We start from the raw sequence: 16,662 nt of genomic DNA, 5'->3' as shown, positions 1-16,662 counted from the left end.
CACCACCTCAGCCATGTTGGAGGCGCGGGCGCGCTGTGCGCCTGCGCGCCGCCGAGACAGCTGCGCCGTGACCCCGCCGGGCTGGGCGTGGGCTGAGGGCTAGCCGGCGGTACGCGGCTGAGGCGGCACGGCCTCGTTGCTCCGGGCCGCTGGCTGCCGTCGGGGGTCACCAGTGCAAGCGTTATCTCTTCGCTTCGCAGCCCACCGCGGGCGGGGAGGGCTCGGGCGGGGGACGTTCCCCTCCCGAGCCCTCCCCGCCCGCGGTGGGCTTTGTCTCTTCGCAGTCTCCCTGTGAAGTACCCACCCAGAGCGCAGGGGGTCCGGAACACTTTCTCCCTTAAAAAAAAAAAAACAAACGCGGCAGGTCCGACCGATCTGCACGCTCGGGAAAAAACTCGGGTACCTGAGCGGGGCTTTACCTCACCGCCCTCCGCGGGGACCTCTCCCGAGAGGAGCTGCTGGGGAAGGGCATCGCCCCCGCTTAGGCTGTGCGAAAATAAAACCCGGCGGCGAACTTAACGCCACCCCCCCCGAGCTCAGCCTCGGGAATCGAGACTTAGGTTTCCAGGATGTTTCCTGTTTACGTTTTGTCCGGGATGTGCGGAACATGCCGCCGCGGGGCAAGTCGGCCCGCGCGGCTGCCGCGGCGCTAACGGCCCCAACCGCGCGGCTCGGCCGGGCTCTGTGGCGGTGCCCGCCGTCCGCCTGACGGGCAGCCGAGTGACGGGGAAGGGATTTCAGCCCCGGCCCTCTCTCACATCAGCACCGGCGACCCCCGCCGCTGTCCGCAGCGGGCGCGGCAGCGGCGCCCTGAGGAGGCTGCCCTGCCCTGCGGTGCGCGGCGCGGCTGGCCGATCCTGCCGGCTGCCGCGTCCTCCTGCCGGCTCAGGCCGACGTGGGTGCCCCCTTCCATGCGGGTCGCGGCGCTTAGGGGTGGGAGCCCGGCGGTGGCGTTGGCCGCTAATGGGGGCGACGGCCGGCAGCGCCTCGACGTAACCCTCCCGGCCTCCGACGTGCTGGTCCGGGCACACGCGGTGGCTGCCAGGGCGCTCCGCAAGGCAGCGGGGAGATTTCGTGTAGCTATTTATAACGTACAGATGAGGCCGACACCTTTTGGACTCTCACCCTCGAAAGCCCGGCGGGCTTGCCAGCAGTCGCAGAGATGCTGGTGATAAACAGGGCGTCTGACAGTACAGCTCTTGGTTAACTGGCGGAGTCTGCCAAAACATTCTGATAAGCTTCCATGTACGTCCTGTTTGACAGCACAGAGAGAACAAACAACGCAAAGGACATCACTTGCACTACAGCGAGGAGCTGCAGCAGCCGTGGGTACCGTGGTGCACATGGAAACGCAGCAAATTCACTGGATTTGCTCCTGACAATCCACCATCGCGAGGGACCCAGCAGACAGTCATTAGCGGTTTTACACAGACATTTCTGTTTCAAACATGCAATTCTTACACCTCCTACTTAGCTGGACATACTGATGCAGTGTCTTGCTGATAACCCAGAGGCAAACTGGTCGACAAGCTTCGACAATCAATTACAGTGTTCTCGCTTGTGCCTTCTCAGCAGAGGGCAGCGGTCAAAATCTCGTTGGAGTAATCAACTTCGCGGCTTAACTGTTTTGAAGTCAGATGCCATGTAGAAAGATCTAAACTTAATAAAATTGCTTGTTAACTTTAGGAGAAAGGAAAAATGTGTAATATATAAGTTGAAAAGATTGAATATACTTTTCGAGAAAGAGATGCGCTCCGTGGGGTCAGTCACTTCCCATACTAGATAGGAGCTAGAAGGAGGAACACATTTCTTAAGTTATGCATAGGCATTCATGATCCTGTAGACTTTAATGACTGAAACCCACAAAACTGTTTTGAAAACACTGAGCTTTTTGATTAAAAACATTTCTGAAGTAGCAGCAAAGGAACGCAAATCTTAATGAAGCCACACATTACCCCTGTGAGGTGGACAAAGATAAAGATCACTGCCGTAACTCCTAGGGGGGGACGCTGCAGTCGTTCGAAAGCACAAAGCCAGGACATGCAACAGTTTACAAAAGCAAGGGATAATATTCTGTACAGCTAAACCTGGAGAGAAAGTTTAGAGACACTAAGAAATTACCTAATTTGGAGCTGAAATGGGACCTTAGAGTTACCGTATCTGCACTCATAGAAAGGTTCAATATGTAATAACAAATCTCAGTACTTAAGTCTCACAGCTCTTTTAAGCCAGCACCTCTAGCAGGAAACTATCACCTAACACTTTTCCCAGGGCATTAACAAATGCTGGATCAAGAGGAAGATGTTACTTATTGTTTCCCCAATACTACTAGTGTCGACTTTACAGCCTTGCTCCTTCTTTCATCTAGACCAATATAATCAAAGCTTGGTTAGTTTATAAAGCATGTCATAAGAAGTGGCACATCTTAAGTACTCATGTAACAGGAAGGGCACTGTTCATCTGGGTTTGAACACAGCTGTGTACCTGCATGGACAGCAAAAGGAGTCAGTCATCTGTAACTTACTTCCTTAACTTCCCTTTGGTATAGAGCAATCTTATATTCTTATAGGACAAATGAGGAAGTGGAGCAGACAGATTGTTTGCTCACCTAAAGTCTGATGCAAAGTAAACTGAACTTTCACCCAGACCACCAAAAACATAATTCCCTTTGTTGCAGCAGACTAGCCTGGCTCCTCACGGGAGATGAAGGGGCTCACAGAGCAGCAGCTCTGGGTGGACACCAAGGCCTAGATCTCCAGAAGGACCCAGAAAGCAGCCATATATTTATCCCGGGGGAAGAACTGTGGGTCTGCAGCCCCTCCAGGAGGCTGAAAGCACACAAGGGACAATGTTGCCACACTCAGACTGTGCACTTACCACCAAAAAGGTGTGAAGGTTCACAATACCTTCTACAGTCAACTCCTCCTTCAGGAAATAAAAAGGTCACACTCTGCCTGCAGTCCCTTAAATCAGTGTCACCCCACCCCATGCCAGAACAGGGAAGCAGCCATGACCCCAACCAGGTTTTCCCCTACCAATATGCATCCCATCCTCATTTAGGAGGCTTTGTTTGATGTACTCAAACGTATCAGATGTAAGGCTCACTGAAAGCACCTCCAGTGGGACTACCAGAAATGGAATCGCCCCTTGTCACTGTGCCCTTGGCACAGGCAAAGCTGGCTGAATGCAGGCCCTAACAGCAAGGCTTTTCTGTGCGGAGCTTGACCGAGTTTTTACATCCCTCATGGGGTGTCATTCTTCTATTAGTATCATCTTTCTGCTGATTTCATACAGCCTGAAATATAATCAAGTATATTCATACTTATGGCATATGAATTCAGTAAAATTTGTTTAAACCCAAAATGAAACACACAAAGGCACTTCCACTGGCTTCAGACAACAATTTTCTTGCATAATCAGCACCAAATATTTGCCTCAAACTGATTCCCCATTGATGCCTACAGATTTTAGACCTTTGCTTTTGGAATAAAACTCAGACTGAATAAAATGCTGTACAAACAGCAACTAATCTTCACAATCTCCCTGCCAGAGCAGATACATATTGTAAAGTCTTTTGTACATATGGCAACACCGAGAGGTTGAATGACACCGCCCAATATAATCAGTAAACAAGTACAAGAGCTGGACGTTCCTCCAGGCCAGCTTCCCTGCAATGGATGAGGCAGAGACTCTGCACTTCAGAGGAGAGCCCAGCCTTGCTGAACTGTGCGGCATTGCCTCAGAATAATAGTTTGTGAATAGTATTTCCACGGAACATTCTGTGTAACTTTTTTCAAAATGGAAATAACTCACTATTTACAAAATAATTTTTTAAAAGGGGACGCTTACCTCATAGTACAAATTTGGTGACTATTGCTCATTTCCAAACTGCACGGGAATGCAAGTGCTTAGGGAGAACAAAACGAGCATCTGAACAAAGAACATGACGTTTTGTGTTACATTTGAACCAGCTTTACTTGCTGAAGCCCTTTCACAAATCATATCAGCAAGAAACTGATAATTTATGTGCCAAAATTTGCCACCTCATGAATTTGAATGAGCTAGTTTTGTATCACTAAAATCACAGTTGTAGTCAGTGTGGAAGTCACACGTGAGTGTGTTACTACTATTATTACTATTCCTAAACCAACGTAGGATTCTTTCTACATTGTTTGCCTAAGAGTATACAAAATGCACTTCCCATTTGGCCAAGGATTTTAATGAGGGATTTTCCAGCATTTGGGGAACTGTGTGATTTTTTTACTGGAACAGGAGACTTAATTTGAATCAAAGCAATAGTCATCACACAAAGTCCTGCCTTCTCATTCGGAAAAGCTAGGTTCAGTTTCAACTTCTGCTGATCAAGGAAACACTTGAACTCGCTCGAGCCTGAGCTGTTCCATGAGGTCTCTAAAATCCAGTCATCGTGGTCTGATGCAGTTGTGCAGCTCTGGCCACGATACAGTCCCGTTCTAGACCACCTATTTTCCCATGTCTTTCTCCCTGAGTTTACACCCCAAGCCTCTCGTTCTGTGCATTTCTGCTCCGGAGCATGGTCCGTGGGGAGGGCAGCGGGACCACGGCTCCGCGGCGCTGCCCGAGCCGGCGGGCGGAAGGGACGAGGGAGAGCCCGGGGCCTGCCGGCTCCTACTGCGCCCCCCGCCTGGGGCAGCCGCCGCGCTGCCGCGCTGGCTCTCGGCGCCCCCGGAGCCGCCACCGCGTCCCGCCCCGCACTCTGGCCGGGCAGGTGCGGCGGGGGAGCGGACCTGAGCTTGTCCCGGCGGCCAGCTCACGGCCGGGAAAACTGCCTCGCCCCGCGGGAGCCGTGCCGGGGGCTCGGGGACTGGAGGATGCGATGGGGAACAGCTAGAGCGCTGACCCTCTCTGCCGGCGGGTGCCAGCGGGTGCCAGCGGATAGCGCGGAGAGCGTGTGAGGGACGGAGGGGCGGCAGCTGAACGGGGTGGCGGCTCCCGGGCCAGCCTGCCCCTGTACAGGTAGATGCCGGAGACAGAAGCCTCCAGGTGCCTGGACGCTACTGGCGAGGGAGGGAGGGATCACCTTAGACCGAGTCAGCCGCGCACAGGAAAGTTTCCGTCATCCCCTTGCACATACCTCTCCAGGGTGTTGTTATATACCGCGGTTATCTAGAAAGGCAGAGTCACGAGTACATACTCACCTGATTTTTTAAACACTTTGCTTGGGGCAAGATGTGAGAGAACCGTCTCGCGCACGCCAGTCTATTCCTTCCTCCTTCCCGAGTATCTCTCGCTGGGAAGGGGACCCTGACGCCCCAGGGCGCAGATCTCCTGGGGCATTTCCCTCGGTTCCGCTGAATTTGCATTGCGACAAGCACGTAGAGAAACAGTCCACCTGGTGCTGGCTTCCAGCACCCCCTCCGAAGCCGGACCTCTGCATTTCTGAAGCGTCACGGAGCAAAGATGTTAAAGACTCTAAAAAAACCAAAAAGGTGGGCAGACGGGAGAATGCTGTTAGAGACCTTGATCCTGCACTGGTTTAGCTTTATAACCGGGGAAGTAAGTGCTCTCACGTACATAAAGGTTTGCGGATTGGGGATAAAACGACGCACGGGAAACCTTCTCCGGCGTCCATAACCCCAAGCTTTTCAGTGTTTGCCCCAAAGCAATACCGCTTCCTTTGTTCAAAGGTACAGAAGTGCGCTCTAACCTTCATCTTCCAAAACCATTTAAATTGTGATCTATTTGAATCGATCAAGTAAATCAAATACATTTTGTTAGATAAAAAATGCACCCAAGTTGAGTCATAAATATTAATGATGTCTGATTTGTCGCCTCCTTACTTATGTAAAGAAGACTGGTATTCATTACAATTACTCATTATAATTCACGTTGTCCAAATATGGGTTTATTTTTGGAACTTTGGTATTTGATGGATTTGCATGGATTTTGAAATTGATTGGGTCTAGTTCCTACTCCCCTGCTTCCACCCACCTGACGTTAAGATGCCTAGAATGAGAAATTATGCTACAGACCGTGTAAACATAATTATATATCGGCGGTTAAAAAGTCTGTCCCCAGTAAAACAGACTGAGGGGCTTATCAGATTTTGCAAGTTATGTCATGACTCAGAATCCACACCTAAAAGCTGTCGTTATAAGTAACAAAGTACCAAGGGGGGTGTTTAAGATAATTTTCAATAATCCTCTTATTTTTACCCTATTGGGTTGCCCCCAATCCACGCTAGAACGATTAAGAAGTGCTTGGGATGTGGGGGTGGGGGTAAGTGTCAAAGAAAAATCGCCCAGCCACGCCAAGGTCCACCCACTTCCCCCGCGCTGCTCTATAAAAGGGAGCGGTGGAGCGCAGCTCGGCAGTGGTTACTTCAGACACACAAAGAAGGAGTTCTCGCTCCTCAGGAAACCCTGCAAGTTCGGATCGCTACTACAAGAACATTTGTCTCAGTGGATTATCCTCACTGTCAGGTAAGAACTCTTCCCCCCCCCCCCTCAACAACAACAACAAAAAAATGCAGGGGAGGTGGAGAGGAAGTGAAAATCTACTAAATCTGGACTGTTTTGAAGAGCTTGGAGTTACGCTGCAGTCTTGCACTGGCTTTTGGCATCAGCTGCAGTTTACAACATAAGATCCAGAACTAGCTGGTTCTGCGTGTGAAGTGGGAAGATGAGCTATCAGGGGATAAACTTCCAGGCAGCAAAACACTTGCTGGAGTTTGGAAACGATGCGTCTGATAGCCAGTTCTCTCTAATCTCATGGGTTTGCTAAATCCTAGTGCAAGCCGCTGGGGGTATTCTGGAAATCCTGCTGGTTTTCAGCCGCCTCTGCAAGTAAAACTGTCGACAAACGTAAACTTTGGAGGCTCTGTTATTTACTCTGTGATAAGTTGCTGAGCAAATATTAGCTTCTGGTTCATATCGCAAAGTCCCCGGTAGCCCGGGGGCTCTCCGACGGAAGGAGCTCTCTGGAATCACCAGAAAAAAAGGACAGACCTTACTTGACTTTTATTAGCAACCATGCTTACAATTCTTCTCTTTTCCCTCCACCAGGAGCCCAGCCAGAATGAAACTAGTTCACGTAGCCCTGCTCTATCTCGGCTCTGTGACCTTCTTCGGGGTGGATGCTGCAAGGGTGGACGTAGCGACAGAGTTCAAAAGAAAGTGAGTATCGGAGCGCGCCCTCCTGCCAGCGCCCAGCCCCGCTCGTGGAGCTGCGGAGCCTCCGCGCCCCCGCGTCGGGCTCCGGCCGTGATCGAAGGGACTGGATTCCCTGCGGGAATTGCACAGCTCCTAAAAGGCCTCATGCCCTTTCAGGAAACATCCAACAAAAAACAAAACAAAACAAAAATCTCGGCGCTGGCAAAGATTATCGCCCCTCGAATGTATTTGGTTTGGCTCCCGCCCCGCAGGCTTGCGCTAACAGGCTGTCCTCTTCCCTTGCGCTCCTTTCAGATGGACGAAATGGGCACTGAGCCGAGCGAAGCGGGACGTGAAGCCTTCGGGCACGCTCCGAGGGCTGGGGGCAGCCGCCGACGTGCAGCCGCTCATACGGACCCAGGACGTGAAGGAGGATCCCCGACTCTCGCATCCCAGGTAAATTCCAGCCCCTTCTGGGCTCGGGCACTTGCTCGAGACAGTGGAAAGTTTCAGGGTCCCCTCGTTTCCGGGTGGTTAGGCTTATTCTCGCTATAGGTCCCCCAAGCCCCGGAGACAGGTCCTGCCCGGGCTGCACATCGCGCTGAAAGCAGCCTCCCGCCTCCCTCCACCCGCGCTCTTCAGCTGGCGGGAGATAGCAGCGCCTTTACTGTGAAAGTCAAATATAAATAGTAACTTGAGCTCTGGATCCATAGATAAAGTAACAGCCATGAAACGGCGGGGCCTCTGCTCCCATCGGCAGCAAGCCCCGCTCTGCGCCCAGATAGCCCCTCTCCCGCCGCTCGGTGGAGGGCAGAGCCGGAGGGTGGTGGGGGGCAGTTTTGCACTGTCGGGACGGGCCCGCCTCCAGCCGGGGGGCTCCCTGCCCTCCCCGCCCCGGGCCCACCGGGTCCCCTCCTCCGGGGCCCCACTGCGCTTTTCTCATGCCCGCTCTCTCTCTTCCTGCCTCGCAGCAGCCGGGAGGATGCTCACATCCGCGTCAAGCGCTACCGCCAGAGCATTAACAGCTTCCCCCACTTCCAAGCCATCCGCACGGGGTGCCGGTTCGGGACGTGCACGGTGCAGAAGCTGGCCCACCAGATCTACCAGCTGACCGACAAGGACAAGGACGACGCCGCCCCCGCCAGCAAGATCAGCCCCCAGGGCTACGGCCGCAGGCGGCGCTCCCTGCCCGAGCGCCGCAGCCCGGCGCGCTCTCCCCGGGCCGGGCGGCGCCCCCGGACGCGGCGGGCGCAGCCCCTCGCCCCCGTTCTCGGGGTCTGAGCGCCGCACTACCCGGCCGAGGCCGTCTCGGATGGATGGACTGAGGCACGGACGCTCCGGAGGACCGCCGCCGCTCGGGAGCCGCCGCTCGGATTCGTGGAGAGCGCCCGCCCGGGCGGGACCCCGGCGCGCCCTCCCTGGGTCGGGGGCGGCGGAGCGGCGGGCCGCGCCGCCAGGGCCCGGCAGGGCGAGGGGCGGCCGGTCCCGCGGTCCCCGCTCGCGCCCGGCGCGGAGAGACGGCGCCGGGAAGCTGTGAAGGCCGCGTCCCGCTGGGGACGCGCAGGGGCTGCTCCCCCTGCCCGCTGCAGCGGCGGGGCGGTCACTGACTCTTTACCCTCCCCGGGCGAGGCACCGCCGGGTCCCGCGCCCGCCGCCGCCTGGGACTGGAAGGCGCCCGGCCCGCGGCCGCCAGAGGCGCCGCTACCCCGCCAGCCGCCATGTCGCCCCCTACCCCGCCGCTGCACCCGGGGGGGGCCGGGCCTTCCTTGCCGGCGGGCTGCGCTCAGAGCTGCCCCGGCCCCGTCTGCCCCGAGGAGGGGCTGCTCAGGGGAGCCCCGCGGCCGGGGAGACTCGCCAGCGGGCGCCGGCTGCTGCGCGGCACCCCCGGGCCCGGGGGCCGCCGCCTCGGCCTTGATCTCTGCCCCCAAGTGTTTGAGGGTGCGCGTTCAGCCCTCGGCAAGGACAGGTCGCCCACATCTGCTCTACCCTCTGCGTTATCTGCACCCGGCAGGGAATCGGACACTCACTAGTCCCTGCGGGGACTGCGATATACTTGAACGTCACAGAGAGGAAAAGTGCAATTGTACGTGGTTTTTGTTAATTATAAGTGCGGTGTGTGTGGATCATGAGATACGTATCGATATTTAAGATTGTCCTGTGTCATGTCCTGTTTGTATCTTTTTTTTTTTGGAAAATATATTTTATTTTTATACGTTTTATATATATATATATATTGCATAAGGGCATTCTAAAACATTGTATCCCCTCTATTTTTCATATCGTGAATGTCAAACGTTAAACTCTTTTTCCATACCTTTTTTAATCTTGCATTCCAGACTGGTGAAAGATGTAGAGAATGTATCAGCTGTTCTCCATGGGTAATATGTGAAATAAAATAAACACTATTCCATAAAACAGTTCTGTTATGTTGTCTTTAGTGGGGGCAGGTGGTCAAGATGAATGATTTCTTACTGTGTTCAGTCCTACCCTTAGTAACCTAGTATGGCAGTTCTGTGTCAGACTAAAACTCTTCAGTTACAGACTTTGTTAGCAGCTACCTATCTAGTCAAATCAAGTAAACTCAAAAGCAAGCATGCATCTTAAAATCCCAGGGCAGATCTGTTGAGAAGGCTCTAAGGCCTTTTCTACCCACATGTTCCAGCCAGGGCTGAAACGTGTCACAGCTTGGATTGATCGTGCAAGTTTATTTTTTGCCCTAATTAATCAGAGAAACAACTGCACACTTCAACATTGCACAACAAAGTAACAGATTTATTGAGGGAGTATGTTCCAAAAATGGTCATGGCAGCTTCCAAGGTTATTTATGTTGAAGGATTTCCTGGGCCACAGTTCAGGTTAAAGTTAAATGATGACCGGTTCAGAGCGGGCAGAACATCTTGGATAAAAGCTTAGCATTAGGGATTTTGTTGTTTTGTTCTTTTTTTTTTTTTGTTCTCTTTTTTTTTTTTTAAAAACAAATTCCAACCACAGACCAGAAAACAAATGTGAAGCTGAACCTTATTAATGCACCACCAGCACCATCTATTGGTGTCTCCCCTTTGCACACCAAGAAAACAAACCTAAAAACTAAACAAGTGTATTTGAATAACATCTTGGGTAAAACATACAATTTCCCCTATTTTACAGTATCTCTGAACATAGTTAACATATACAGGAGAGGACTGGGGAACAGCAGCACTAAATGCTGTTAGAATAAATGAAGTGGGCATATTTTTTTACCTAATACTAAATGCCTAAGGAACATATATTTACAAGAAAAATTCAAAAGAACTGGCAATGACACCTCTCCAGGAATACTGCTGCAAAAAAGCTTGGGTAGGAATCCAGTTGACTAGATATATGACTGGCATATATTCATGATTTTTCTCCCCAAAGTTTTGAAGTTCTGCTCAGAATTGCCTATTTTTAGTTACTTTCCTAAACATTTTCAACTAAGAATTTTGGCATCTTGAGAGGTGGGTTTTCCACTTGAAATGTTCTTTTTTAAAAAAATGCATGTATATTGACACTTGCCAGTTTTAATTACCATCTGTTTGTTAACAGCTGGAAGAGAATTTCTCTCTCCACTGCTGTTGGCCCTTCTGATACAGATTTTGTAAGATGTAAGGGGTGACAGCAAATGCATCATCTTCAGCGCAGATTATAGCTGCCAGCTGAGAAACAGGCAAGTGGCTATTCTCAAATCATGAAAGATCTTGAAATTAGAATAGTTGCTGCTTATAAGTTTTGGGGTGCTTGCGGTAGGAAATTACAATGTGTAGGTGAAAGTATGATCCTACTTAAAGTACATAGCACAACCAAAATTACTTCAACAGAACCACACAATTTAATAGTACAATGTTTTACTTATGGGTTACACAGCTAGCATCTTTGTCATCTAAACTTGGGACTTAAGGCTGGACTGGGCTGTAGCATGGTTAAGGATGTACTTGCCAACTAGCTGCTTTTGTGTGTATTGATCTTTTCTTCATTTACTGCCAAAACCCAGTCCCCACTTAAAATACCTTTTCTTTCCCCCTTTCCCTTTCACTGACAGAAAACGCTTCACTCAAAGCTGAAAGATCCTTGGACTAACCTGACAGGGCTAAAACCAGCAAGGTGGTGCTGGATGGCATAATTCTGACCTTACTGGAGCTTAGCAAGTGCAATTTCTGTTTGGAAGGATCAAGAGCACCACCTGCCGTGCTTGTAGGGAGAAGCAAAACTCCATAGTTGCAATAAACAGCAACTAAAGAAAAGAAAGATTTTTTTTTAAAATTCCTTCCACCCCCTACCCCCGCCAAATCTTTGAAACCATGTCTTTTAAAGCATAAAGACCAACACTGCTGAACTAGACACGCCAGAAAGCAGTGAGTAGCCCTGTGCCTGGAAGACAGCATGTTCTTTGAATGTATGGAGCTGAAAAGTAAACCCTGGAAATACTGTGACCGTGTATTTTAGCTAACCTAGTTAGGCTAGGCTAGATAGGCTGGAGGAGAATGACAGAGCAGGCAGGGACTCTTTCCCATTGCACAGCTAACCCCATATCCCAAACTGAGTTCCAGGTTTTGGGGAACTGGTCTGTAAGGGCTAAAATATATAGAGACAGCATTCTCCCTCCTCATCCATTTTTACACCTGCCCCAGATGAGAGCTGTCCAGGTGAAACCTCTTCCTCCTGCCCAAGCAGGCAACATTACTGAAGAACTTTGGCTAAGCACCTTTTCACTATGAACATCCCACAAAGCAAAATGTTGGGCGCTAACCTCTAAACAGTAGTTGAAATCCATACATGAACTAGATTAAAAACTCTGAGGAGTGTGAGGATTTTGAAAGCCCTGAGGTTTCAGGGAGAACAAGACTGTGAAACAGTATCAGCCCGTGAAAGCAAGCATCCTCTTAAAGTCCTAGAAGTTCAAGAAGAGCTGTGTGCTTAGGTCAAGGCCACCTTATGCTCTAATGTGACAGATGAGAAGTGGAAGATGTCATCAAATGCCTCCAAAATCAGGAGCATCTGTTTACACAACACCTTAGTTAAAGTATTTGTTTCTAAGAACAGTCTGGTGTCCCACAGGCCAGCATTTCAAAGGCTGCTTAAAACATGATTATAAGTTCAGGTCAAACAAGATGCTAAATTAAAATTAAGTTTTGCAACAGTAAATATGTGTTGGAGCTGGAATTCATCCTTGTCCACCAGTCTGTTCAAGAGCAGATGCCAAAGGAGTGGTCACCATTCTCAGCAGAGCCTCCACAGTGAAGTGTCAGAAGAGTTCATGGAATATTCTTTATGAGTTATTATTTTGTTTTGTACCTACCCTAGAGACACCCTATGGCAAAGAAAAAGTACTTCACTATAGACAATTTTTTATTATCAAAATAGATTCCAAAGGCTATTTTTATCTCGGAAAGATTTTTGTGGCTCCCTTATTAGTGCTATATGGAATGGTGGCAAGGGGCCTAAAATGCTGATATACAAGCACTTTCCCATAAAGTCCTAGTGCAGGTCCCCTAACCTAACCTGGAAGAAGGAAACAAGTAATTATCTTTCTTTCAACAGCTGGTACCACAAAACTTACTTTAAGCAGCCACGTCACATAGAGGACTGCAAAAAATGTTCTCCAGTTACATCAGAAAGTGGTCAAAGAGTTCTGCCACTGTTACCTAGGAACAACTTCTACTGTGTCCAAAAACTATAGACAATGGTGTACTTTCAGATGATTATCAAAATCTGCAAAGCATCTTGGTCCGTACTAATAAGAACTGCAGTCAGGTGCCAGATATAAACTTTTTCTGCAAGTACAATGACAGAAAGGGGAATACTAATGAATACTTTGGCACATATGAAGCCTTTTCTGGCTCATTTAGTACCCAAAGGACAGCACGTCATAATTAAAGCCAATAATGGCAACACCAGACAGCCATCCAAATATTTTCCTTGTGCCGTCAATACACCGTTTTATATTATCTCACATCATACTTAAGTAGTGTAGAGCACACAGGCATCAGGAGAAAAAATTCCAGCATGACTGAGTACAACCAATAATTAAATACAATTATGCCTAACTAAAATTTGTTTATTGTGTTCACAAGGGTTTGCTTTTATTATCCAAATTTTTTTTAAAGAATAGGTTTTTTTCACCAAATAATTTGTGTCAGCTTTGAAATTGTTTTAATTTTTGAATACTTAATTCTTTGGAGCAGGGCCATGTACCCTCCATGAGGAGAAGGAGCATAATTTGTTCATGAGGTAAAGAACTTTGCTATGCAAAAGCCTTTTTACTACATGCTATATACACTAGTCAAAATGCTTGATAACTATAATGTCTCCAAATGAAAAACAAATGGTTCCATTAAGACTAGAATCAATGTTAATAATTTGATAAGACTGGAGTGTTTTGCTTGCAAAATTCACAGCAACAGCAACAGCAATGAGGAGGCCAAATGAAATCTTTTAACTTTGCTTGACTCTGTGATAACTTTTACCAAACATTTAACTAGACCTCCTTGAGTCTCCCATCCACTTACAAAAGCCTGTTTTTTTCCAAAGTCAGGAAAGATCAGTCCAACCCGGCTGAAGGCAAATATTTTGTAATGAAGTCTGACTCTCAGAATAGGTTTGCAAAATAAATATTCCTCCAATACTTTCAGTCAACTGTCACTTCCCAGATCTGTCAGTTTGCAAATTACATGCAACTTTTCCAGCAATTATAAAATGGTTTATATTTTCTTCATACTTTGCTAACATGGTGTAAAAATAAACAAACAAATGTCCGGGTCTTAATCTCTGATGTCCAGTAGTATTGGCAGAAACACGAGAACAAACATAACGGATCTTATCTGTTAGTTCAGGAGCAAACTAAGCAGTTCATCAAACAAACATGATTATTGTCCTTTTAACAGGTGGTTACTGTCACAGGAGTTACCATGAAACCGAAACAGTCAATGACTAAAAGGCCACCATGTAATTCATCCCGCTGCTGTTACAGGAGAGGACAAAAGGGTGTGTGGGTTCCTCATTTCCCCTTACATGACCTGACTCTATTGTGGCTCTCTGCTAGAAAGCAGTAAACTCTCCGAGGCCACTACACTTCTCTGCCTGTATATAAGGACTCAGGAGCAGATCTGAGTCTGTACGCTGGAAGAAGACAGCTGCACCTTGTAAAGTAAATTTGTTCTCTTTAGAGACAAGGAAAAAGTGATGGATTTCTAAGCCACTTTTTCTAAGTCTTTTTTTCCCTGGGGCTGTGCAGCTCTGCATCTCATTCTGCATAAGGAACAAATTCATAGTCTGGCCCTTTATTGATAAACAACATGAAAAATATGCAACTGGCATATATAATTAGTCTCCTTACTGCCTACAGACATCAGACATTCTGGTGATGATGAACTGGTGAGCCAGATAGGAATCTCAACACCAAATCCCAGGCCTGAGACTGATCCCATCTAATTGAAACAAAACTTCTACTGACTTCAGCAGGAAAAAAATCTAAGCCCCAGCCTTCTTTCAAAAACATGTCTATTTTTATACTGAAAGATTGTATTGTAAGTTTTGCTTTATACTTCATTTATTCACAAGTTCTGGTTTTGAAGACTGAAGAAACTACTCAAAGGTAGAAGTAAGGGACAGGAACTCTATCAAAAAGAGGTAACTCAAACCCAGACTCTCAGTTCAATCTGAAATGAGTTCAGCAATGTATGATCATTGCTGTTCCTCTTAAGTGGATGTGGTGCTGCTGGCAATGACAGCTTCAACAAACATACATGTGTCAAGTGCGGTGCTAAATGTGTTCATGAGTAGCGACTGAATCCTGGAAACTTCCAATGTTGTTGTCCAAAACCCAGACTTTATTTTTTCTTTAATGCAGTAGGATTTTGGAGTGTTTTAAACACTATGACTTTATATAGTAGCATTTCCTTCCTCCTCTCTCTCTTCTCTCTATTTTTTAAAAAAAATCTTGTCACCTATTTTGAAGCCTTGGAAAGGGATGTATCCAGACAACTAACTCAAATGAGAGAGTGAGTGGTGTACATAGCTCACAGCAGAGATTAGCAGTCAAAGCTCCTGTATCAGTCAGGATGCACACACAGTCAGCCTAGCACTTTGTGATAATATTTGCACAAGGCAAGCAGTATCTGTTTAATGAAGGATATAAAAAGATTTCACAGAGAAGTGATTCCTGCAGAGACAAAGATGATTTACTGAGTGATAATTCACATCATCTCGCGCCAATCTGATTTCATTAACTCCTGGTAATGGGGGAAGAAAACCCCTCACATTACAAGTGCACGAGGGCCATTAAACCTGATTTATTGTCTTAACCACAGTGCAAGACAGACAGAAACAAATGATACGTTTTTTCCATGGAATGTTGTTAGAATGTGTGTACCAAGATATTTTTCTTCTACTAGTCTGGCGCATCTGTACAACTTTGCTGCCATCTGCTGCCTTCTAAAGAAAATAAATCACTCTCATTTAAAATTATTGCTGGATGTCGAAGTGGCACAGTGTTGCTGCCAGCAGGGAAGCCTGCGTTTAAAAGAATTTTATATCTGGCCTGGGCTGGTTACTCAATATGCTGAGTAAGGCAGAGACGCAAATTTTTCATTCCTCCTGGGCTTTACTCAGAAAAAGCAGGAACAGCACAATACCTTTATGTATTCTGAAGAGGTGGAGAAAGGAAACTACTCTGTTCTTTCTGTTGTTCTAAGCAAGCTCAGGGGTTACACTTTGCCCAGCGGATGCCTGGATACTTCTTCTATCCCAATACCACTTTTGCCACTGTGGGCTACCAAGAGAACGGTGAACATAGCAGCATTTTTTGAGAAAATAATGTTTTCAGGGTGTGACATGAAGGGATCAAAGAAGAACACTGGCTCCTGTGTGTTACAGGAATTACTATTTACTGATGAGTAAAGAAGGCTGAAGTTAGAAAGACCAGTACTGCCTTTTCAGGAGAACTCATGATTGGAGAGATGTACACATGCTCTTAATTTCTAGACAGAGAGCTTTTTAAAAGGCAGGAATCAGAACAGTGTGATGAATCAGACCGACCTGTTTCTCCCATCTATATAAATAAGGCATAAACAATGCACCACCTCAGTAGTAGTTAGGTGTGAGCTGTCAGCTTCTACGATCACAGAACTGAAGTTGTTCCTCTAACCGTTACAAAGAGAAGGGAATATTTTCTGCAGTGACATTTTTATACTGGATTGAAATCACAGTCCTATTTACTCTGATATAATTATGTAAGTTATATACACTTAGTATAATACAAGTATTCTTCTTTTAATAAATAACCTGCTGTAAAATGTTTTTATTATAACACATAATTCAACAACATTTACACAAGAAGGAAGTAGCATATCTGGTATGAAAGGCTTCTTCAAATTCTACCTAAGGAAGCTAAATACAATGGAGATGACTTGTAAAAGATTGTAAAGATCTCTTGGCTTATGTGAAGATTTTTTACAATTTATTTTTAATCCTGCTGAGTAACTCAAACAGGCATTGAAAAATGAGCCTTCCATCAAAA

General features: G+C 47.6%; 1 protein-coding gene across 1 annotated transcript; it reads left to right on the top strand.

The window, feature by feature from the left end:
- Window positions 1-6,369: 6,369 nt before the first annotated feature.
- Window positions 6,370-8,517, top strand: ADM (adrenomedullin). The gene is made up of 4 exons (XM_076343372.1): window positions 6,370-6,461; window positions 7,044-7,154; window positions 7,446-7,586; window positions 8,102-8,517. The coding sequence occupies exons 2-4, from the start codon at window positions 7,057-7,059 to the stop codon at window positions 8,409-8,411; spliced, it is 549 nt and encodes a 182-aa protein (XP_076199487.1). The 5' UTR covers window positions 6,370-6,461; window positions 7,044-7,056; the 3' UTR covers window positions 8,412-8,517.
- Window positions 8,518-16,662: the final 8,145 nt, after the last annotated feature.

The sequence above is a fragment of the Aptenodytes patagonicus genome, chromosome 7, assembly GCF_965638725.1.
Source record: "Aptenodytes patagonicus chromosome 7, bAptPat1.pri.cur, whole genome shotgun sequence".
Taxonomy (NCBI): Eukaryota; Metazoa; Chordata; class Aves; order Sphenisciformes; family Spheniscidae; genus Aptenodytes; species Aptenodytes patagonicus.
Note: the sequence above shows the minus strand (reverse complement) of the source record. Positions and strands in the feature narration are given on the sequence as shown.

Bases quoted from the DNA above. Each gene is read 5' to 3' on its own strand.
- ADM (XM_076343372.1), top strand. From the start codon at position 7,057: ATGAAACTAGTTCACGTAGCCCTGCTCTATCTCGGCTCTGTGACCTTC. The intron at 7,155-7,445 runs GTGAGTATCGGA...CGCTCCTTTCAG, and splicing joins GCGACAGAGTTCAAAAGAAA to ATGGACGAAATGGGCACTGA. The intron at 7,587-8,101 runs GTAAATTCCAGC...CCTGCCTCGCAG, and splicing joins CCCCGACTCTCGCATCCCAG to CAGCCGGGAGGATGCTCACA.